The 8,524-nt window shown below is 37.1% G+C and overlaps 1 protein-coding gene across 1 annotated transcript; it reads right to left on the bottom strand.

Annotated features, from left to right (window-relative positions):
• Nucleotides 1-1,721: 1,721 nt before the first annotated feature.
• LOC110898440 (hexokinase-3) lies at nucleotides 1,722-7,553 on the bottom strand. Its single transcript, XM_022145225.2, has 9 exons — nucleotides 7,052-7,553; nucleotides 5,810-5,957; nucleotides 5,519-5,695; nucleotides 5,286-5,360; nucleotides 4,056-4,211; nucleotides 3,864-3,962; nucleotides 3,621-3,748; nucleotides 2,974-3,055; nucleotides 1,722-2,434 (listed from the first exon to the last, which is right to left on the bottom strand). Exons 1-9 carry the CDS (start codon nucleotides 7,321-7,323, stop codon nucleotides 2,048-2,050), a joined length of 1,524 nt encoding a protein of 507 aa, XP_022000917.1. The 5' UTR covers nucleotides 7,324-7,553; the 3' UTR covers nucleotides 1,722-2,047.
• Between the last annotated feature and the right edge of the window lie 971 nt (nucleotides 7,554-8,524).

Genomic DNA, 8,524 nt, shown 5'->3' with positions numbered 1-8,524 from the left:
CCAATAGCCGAATCTTCTATAAACTTTATTTTTCTAAAAAGCATTCATCCACTTTTTATTCAACATTAGGTTTATTTATTTAAATCCTAATGTTTACGGGTTAACTTTTACCATTAACGGTATTTACCCGCTCATCACCGATGAATTGGGTGCTACTTTCTACACCCCCCCTATTTACTTTTTTCACCCCCCCTCCTCTCACATACTTACAGGTGGGGTCTGCGTGGGACCGACAGTTTTCCTCTCACAAAGGGGGGTGTAATCAGGAAGGAGGGGGGGTGTGTATAGAATGGGCCTTAAACAAGTGATTGGCAACACTACCATCTTATCAAAAAGGAATAGAACGACTTGTGTCACTTTATATTTTTCCAGTTTACATGACCTTCGATATAAACTGACATGATATATTTTATGTTTGTTGCATGTTTATAATTGCATGATCCCTTTTTCACTTTCTACTAAATTTAACTTTGCTTTTCCTTGGTTTTCATTATGCCTTTTTACTACTTACGAAAAATAACATAAAATAACATTTTAGCTGAAAATGGTGGTTAAACGCCGTCTCACATTCTCGATAGTGTATTAACTTCTTGCTATTTTTGAGATATTTTTTTATTTTAATGTTGTTAACATAGCTAACGATGTTAACAAAATAAGACAACATTTGTAGTCTATTGCAATCCATTTTCTTGATATAAAATGTTTGTGGAATATGACTAAAACTAATCACTTTAATTGGATTTTATACTTTCTTAAAATTGATTTGCATAAAGAAACTTGTAAAGTGCTTACTCGTAGTCTTTTTCCACCAAGGCATCCTTTGTTTTCATTAAAAGATTTCTTAAAACCTATAGTACTTACACCTCCAACTTTACTAGTTTTCTTATTAGGCAAAATTAACATTTTACTTTGCATAGTGCCACATCGCCGTGAGACATGTTAGTTTTACCCTACAGATGATGCAGGCTTTGCCCGTTGCTGCGATGATTCATGATAACTTAAACGGATAACATTTTTGAAGTCTATACATTCTAGCAAAACGAAAGAGGGTACACCATTGATAGCATTAAATGTTTAAGATGTACCGCATGTGGTGAATGTTTGGTTAGATCGAGTTGTTAGCTGATTTAAGCGTACATTTTGCAACCATTCCCCAACTACTTTACTATCTTTGTTCAGCATTAGTAAAGGCATTAGCCATTAGACCATGTGTAGTGGGGCGTTTTCTTTAAAAAAAATTCAAAAAAAACGCCCTATAACGCCTACCCCTCCATTACATGGGGCGTTACTTTTCAAAAATTTGGAAAAAAAGTTCAGGCGGCGTTTTCTTTAAAACGCTCAAATGGAACAAAGGGAGGAATCTTGACCTTTGACTAACCAATAGGAATTAATATTAGTGGATGACTTTGAATATAGTTTTTTTTTTTTTTTTTTTAATCCTTTTTAATAATTGGAAGGGGCATTATGGGGCATTATACCCACTACACCACTTTTGCTATAATGCCCCCTTGCTGACTAGGACGCCACGTGTCGTATAATGCCCCATGGTGGGGGCATTATAAGGTTCTACCACTACACATGGTCTTAGGGGAACATGGACATATCTATTTTTCTCTACATCATTCTATTTACATATCTAAGCGGCCACGGCCTCCTGTCGTCGACACGTCACCATAACAAATATGAAGTTGGCTATTTCAATAAATCGACCACACTGAAACTAATCTGAAAGTAAAGGATACATAAATAACAAAAACGAAAACCAGACAATCTAAATGAATTAACAACCACTTCGTCCTCGGCTATTTACCAATTTAATAAACTAAAAACATAAATTCTACCACCAAATTGCTACTATTTTAGCTTAGAAATGAATGAACACATTCTGAAACTACAAAGAACTGCCACAAGCTCATCTACTGCTATATGACATTTACAACCTTCCCTTCTATACACAAGACCAAAGAAACATTTACAATTTACAGGAGAGGGGAGGCTATATATGTATATTTATATCTTAATTATATATAAATATAAATATATCTGTTCATAGAACCTGTACTGTATCCACACTTCTGGCAGAATTTGAGGCTGCCAGCAAAGCTGCTCCAATCCCTGATCCATCTTCCATCTCTTTCAGAATAACGTACGGAGCGATTTCTTCCCCTAGTATTTCTGCTACGGCTTCGTTTAAGTATTCTCGAAAAACGGTGTAGCTCGTGTATAATCCCCCCTCTACTGCCACCACTGTTCGTCTCATTTTACCACTTTTTACACCTTTGACTCTTCCACTCGTAATGCCACCTGTCCCGTCTCGACCAATCTTCTTCAAGATCCCGACAATGCCTGCAGCTGCCAACCGCGCAGCCCGTCTTGTCACCACGTCACATACTTTGACCACAAGTTTTCTAGCTTTTAATGGGACATCGTGAATCTGTTGATGCAAAAAATAAACGCAAACCTAAATAAATAGTTAACTCATTCATAAGTAAATGGGTCAAATTTGTGATGCCAATATAGAAACTCATAAGAGTAAAATGCCATTTTCGTTCCTGAGGTTTGGCTAGTTTTGTGACTTTCGTCTAAAGGTTTGTTTTTCCGCATCTGAATCCAAAAGGTTTGAAATCTTGTCATTTTCATCCGGCTCATTAACTCTTATCCATTTTTCTCCGTTTAGTCGGTATTTTCGTCTTTTTTGCTAACTTAGGACAATTCGGTCTTTTTCATTTTATGTAAAAGACTGAATACCCCTGAAAAAGACCGAATTGCCTTTTAAGTTAACAAACAAGACGAAAATACCCTGGCATAACAGAGAAAAATGAATGTAGTTAATGAGCCGGATGAAAATGGCAAGATTTCAAACCTTTTGGATCTAGATGCGGAAAAACAAAAATTTGGATGAAAAGGCACAAAACTGGTCAAACCTCAGGGACGAAAATGGCGTTTTACTCAACTTATAAGGAAGAATCTTACATCCAAGGTTTCTTCTAAAATCTTTGCAACTTCACTCAAGTCCGGGGTGTCGTCTTCATGCATGGCCGCCATTAACGGTGTACTATGTAATATAAACAAACAATAAAAGTTTAATTTTCTTCACATGAAACTTTTGGGATACGTTGAATCAAAATTAGTAAGGGGTAAAGGAAAAGATGGTTTTATAATAGAAAGAATGCCACTTTATTTGAAAAAAGAAAGAACATAAAAAGTGGGCTACTTTAGCACATTGCACATATACTAATTAGAATATAAACAGAGGACCACCACAACAGTTTTAGAATCACATATCTACTTCAAAGAAAAATAAATAGAAGGGTAAATTACTTTTTGAGTCCCTGTGTTTTAGTGGTTTTAACTAGTTGAGTCCAAAAAGTAAAAAGTTTAACGACCTGAGTCCCTATAAGCATTTTCATTAACCATTTGAGTCCTTTTGAATCCAAATTTTAACCTTTTGAGTCCAAAATCAAATCGTTATAAAATAAACAAAATTGGACTCAAAACGTTATAAAATAAATGGCTAGGGACTCAGGGCGTTAAACTTTTTGATTTTGGACTCAAGTGGTTAAAACCACTAAAACACAGGGACTCAAAAAGTAATTTACTCTAAATAAAAAATGGTATACCTCAACGCAAATTGTGTAGACAACTTAGAAGAAAAGGGTCCAAAAATATCGGACACTAAAGACATCTTGCAAATAACTCTTCTTACTATGTCACCTAAATACAATCCAGATATCATTTTCTCGAAACCCTGCAGCATTATCCCTGTATTAGTCGCATAATTATCAAGAAAAAAATGTGGTAAATACAGAATGAAAATTATCTGCAAGTAGAGACTTGAAATAATACGAAGTAACGAAACTAACTTGATCATTAGAGTTATGGCTCTCAGCATCAAGATCGATGTCATATGACGTTCTAGGCAAATGCGAGGACCAAAAATTACCCCATTCCATGTTGATAACCTGATTAACATTACGTTACATAAGTTACATAAGTGTAGTGAAGGGTTTTAGTCTTTTAGATAAAACAGTTTATAATTGAAAGACCAAAAATACCATGCCTCCTGAAGTCGTAAGAAGACCTTGACATTTGATAACCGCATCGGCCCGCTCTAAATAACAGGCGTTGGTGCCGGTTCCAATTACAATTGCAGCAACTGTGTCTTTATCGTAAAAGTGCCCGACAGCCAACGTCCCCACACTATCGTTCACCTGTTTAGATTGGAATCCATGTATAAGGTTGTATCATGTATGATGATTCAGTTTTGGAACACCATTTGACAGCTTTCCTAAAATACCCTTGTTTTACAGGTCACTTATAGCTCAGTGGTTATGGGGAAATGAAGGAAAGACTCCTGGCTGAATGGTCTCGAGTTCGATTCCTGATCCACCCGGGTTTTACCGGCCTGCATTGTCGTGCCCTTGGGCGGATGCAGGGTCGGGTTTTCCCCGGAACTGGTGGCATGGTGGGCTAGGGGCTCCGTGCGTGCAGGTTGGGCTGCCGCGGGCTACCTTTCGGCCAATGGGTGCCGCGTACAGAGTACCCGGCGATTCTTATGTTGGACGTTCAAATAAAAATATATTAAAAACCACCAGTGTCAAACTAAGAAAGTGGTGTTGCAAAAAGTGGAAAAAAAAAAGTTATGTTGCAAAAAGTGAAAAGAAAGTGAGGCCTAGAAAAACAATGTTTCACTCTACTAAAGAGGTAGTGTTTTTAAAAAAAAAAATCATTTAAGTTTCCCTTACCACTTCTATTAGTTTGGCTGCTTAATCCACCACTTTGATTAGTGATTAGTGAATAGATGTTGACTATAGCTTTTGACTTTTGAGAATACTAAGCAACTAAAGCTAAAACATGTTGATGTGGGGCCCATAAAACAACATGCCCTGTAATTGGTGGTAAGATCTGCTTATCCTACCCCACCATCCAACACAATGAAAAGATGAAAAACCATGTGTGTTCTATGTGCTACCTAAGTCTTTTAATGAAAATACATGACTAGACGTTGGTTGACAGTTGGCCAACTTCTCTCTAATAATCTTTGAATGTTAACTAGAATGTTATGAACAATATAATCGCCATACTAGGTTGTTCTGTTCACAGCCGATAACTTATAGAAGTGGTAAGGGATGTTTGTTTCACAAACATCTCTTTCATCAGCCAGCGTGGAGGTTAATATCTATACAAAAGAAGAGAGAATTTGAACAGCCAACGTATAGCAAGTACAAATCTTTAAACTAATAATAAAAAATAATAAATAAACGTAAGGAGTCTGAAGCGCTTACAAGTGCAGCAACATTCATATCTAGACCTCTTCTAGACAACGCCCTTTGCAAACATTCAACGACATCTTTTTCAACCTGAAATAATAAACACATGACATCAGATACCTGATGTTAAGAGTTGCATAACTTCAAATGGTCAGCTATCAAACGATATTATATGTACACCCTTAACTCGGGTTTTTTTCGTTCTTGAAAAGTGACGTGCATATTTTTTAAAATGTTGTAAAACTAACCATGTCGTCAATGGAAAAACCTTTAGTCCACTTGATCAAAGTGCCTGATGAAAGAGATGTTTGTTTCACAGGAAACGAGAATGTAAACCCTAGATCCTTTCCTTGTGAATACTGTGAATTATTTCCCGTCCGTTCAACAAATTCCTTCAAGGATAAGGCAATAAAATCGAAAAACTCCTGCAAATATTAGTTAAAAGATCACATCAATTCATATACACACGCAAAGATACATTTAAAAATTCAAGAAAAGTAAAAGTATCATGCTGCTTCAACAGTTCAAATCTCAGATACCTCGCTTGTTCTGGTCATTAAATGTTGTGGAATAGGTTTCCGCTCAACATCATGCCCAAGAATAGACTTCTGGCCACCAAGCTGGATTCGAAGAATCCGGAAATAGGTCCCTCCAACATGTAAGGCGTAATATATTCCACTTTCACTCCTGAGAAACAAATATAGGTCGTCAACATCAAGAACAATAAATATATAGTACAATACATGAAGCTATTACTTATTTACATGTAAGTTGCACTCGAACCATGCAACGAAAACTAATTCCTACACTCAAAAAGACATAAATGCTTGCAAATGACTACTGATATACTCAGTAAATTCATAATGTGGCACACGACTGTTGAGATTTATGAAAATCATTTAACTAAAAGTTAAAACTGAGTTAAATAGCAACAGCACAACAAATTGTATAGCTTACATCACGAGTCATGACATATCCTATGAATATGGTATGTGTCCATTCAAATATTTGTTCAGTTTTGACATTTTGTCAATATAATTACTTCATCAACCATTCAACCTAAACTAAAAGTCAAAATAAAAGAAGGCTGGTAAACAGTCACTCCATAATAGATAAGCAATTGACCAAACCAAGATGATTTAATCCACCCAAACTGAAAGTCAACACAAAAGAAGACTGGTAGACAGTTACTACCAACTCCATGCTAGATAAGCAATTGACAAAACCACGATGATTTAACACGCCATTGGTTCATCCACAATAATTACTGATAATGTCTTAAAGAGCTGGTTCAAACAAAAAGTTTCAAAAAGATTGATTTAAGCAAAATTTCACATAATTTGCTCAAAATAACTTTCAAAAAGACTGGTTCAAACAAGCTTCTAGGAGGTGAAATGTTACCAAATACCATCAATTCATCAAACAAAATACATTACTTATAAATATAGTAAAATAAAAAATAAACAAAAAAGACTGATTAAGCAAACAGAGTCTTAACAATCATCATACTTTAATATTCTAACATAAAAAAAAAAAAAAAAAAAAACATACATTACCCTAAAACAGCAGCATTAACAAAAACAATTACAATTAAACATGTCATAACTCATAAAGCAAAATATTAATTAATATACAGTAACTCAAAAGCATTGAAAAAACAAATATACGGATCAATTACACAACATAGGATGCTTCAATTCACACAACAAAACTAAATTAGCAACCAAAAACCACAAGCATGCGAATTGATACACAAAATAACCATAAACAGATTTACAAACCCGTCAGGAAGACTGTCAACGAACGTAAGCAACATCTTCAGCTTACTACCACCTTCAGAAGCCAACCCTGCGTGCATCTCAACCGCCATAGCATCAACCACCTGCTTCAACCGTCCCACCGGCGTCAAAGCCGCTTCTTCAAACTCATCCACCGCCCTAACCACTCTCCACCACCGTCTCCGGCTCCGTACTCTCCTCCCAACCATCACCGCCGCGATCGCACAACTAGCCACCGCACACCCTACCGCTAACCCTAACCCTAACTTCCCCATCCCCTTTGTTACCGTAACACTTGAAATAACCAATTGTTTAACCTATTTCGGTCTCCGCCGCCATACGTCACGTTTTTTATTGTTACGTAAGCGAGAGGTTGCGGTGGATGACGAGTTTAACGGCGAGTTGTTGCCGGAAAATAACTGTTACGACGGTGTAACGACGGTAGTGTAACGCAGACAAGGTGTTCGATGAAATTGTTGAGAGAGAAAATGAATGAGGCGGTCTTTGGACTGAGAGAGAAGTTTTGGGAAGCGAACTGGTGGATACTTATATTATTATTGTGAAATGACGGATTTACCCTTTGGTGAGTTATGAATTGACGGATTTGTCATTTATTTTTTCTCTCTCTTTGGTCTTCTCACTTTCTTTACTTTTTATGTATAATGATTTAATAATTGTATTAGGCCATTTCTTTTCAATTAGAGAAAAATCCCGGATAGTCCCTGTGGTTTCGCCTTTTTTCACCTATAGTCCCCAACTTTCTAAAATTACCTGAATAGTCCCCAAGTTTTCAATTTTTGTTCCCGGATAGTCCCTGGCATGGACGGAGGTTACTTTTCTCAGTTAAGTTGGTGTAAAATGACTATAATGCCCTTACTTGAAATGTAAAAATCTAATTTCTTATTATTTAAAATTACAAATGGGCCCACCCTTCTATCTATCTTCTTCATCATATCCCATGTATCTTCTTCTTCATGTCCCTCAACCCTTTCTCCAGCTTTCTTTACAATCTCAAACACACACCACCACCATCGATCAATGACCACCACCCTCCACCTCCACCTCCAGTCACCTGTGTCTCCAACAAACACCCTATCGAACCACCAGAAAACCCGGTCCTAAACAATCAACGAAAATCAACGACCAACCACCGCTGGGATACCTGATCCTAAACAATCAACCAACCACCTTCACCATGTCAAACCACCTACTTCCGATCGACCAGAATCACACACTAAATGGCCAGTCCCTACATTGTCGTCTTTATGTCGCCCTTCTCACACTTTGTCGTCTGGAATTTCATTTCAGATCTGATTTTGGGTGACGGATTTTGGTTTCAGATCTGATCTTGGGTGACGGATACTGGCCGGGAAACCGAGTGGTGGTCACAGGGGCAAAACGGTTTGGGTCGAGGCTGCGTTGGTTGCTGGCTGTTGTCTGGGTTTAGAGAGATACGAATCCACGTTAATGCTTCTT

The sequence above is a fragment of the Helianthus annuus genome, chromosome 13, assembly GCF_002127325.2.
Source record: "Helianthus annuus cultivar XRQ/B chromosome 13, HanXRQr2.0-SUNRISE, whole genome shotgun sequence".
In the NCBI taxonomy this organism is placed as follows: Eukaryota; Viridiplantae; Streptophyta; class Magnoliopsida; order Asterales; family Asteraceae; genus Helianthus; species Helianthus annuus.
Note: the sequence above shows the minus strand (reverse complement) of the source record. Positions and strands in the feature narration are given on the sequence as shown.

Coding starts and splice junctions, on each gene's coding strand:
- LOC110898440 (XM_022145225.2), bottom strand. CDS start 7,323: ATGGGGAAGTTAGGGTTAGGGTTAGCGGTAGGGTGTGCGGTGGCTAGT. Junction 5,361..5,518: donor GTTTTTCCATTGACGACATG/GTTAGTTTTACA, acceptor TTATTATTTCAG/GTTGAAAAAGATGTCGTTGA. Junction 3,056..3,620: donor TCTACACAATTTGCGTTGAG/GTATACCATTTT, acceptor TATATTACATAG/TACACCGTTAATGGCGGCCA.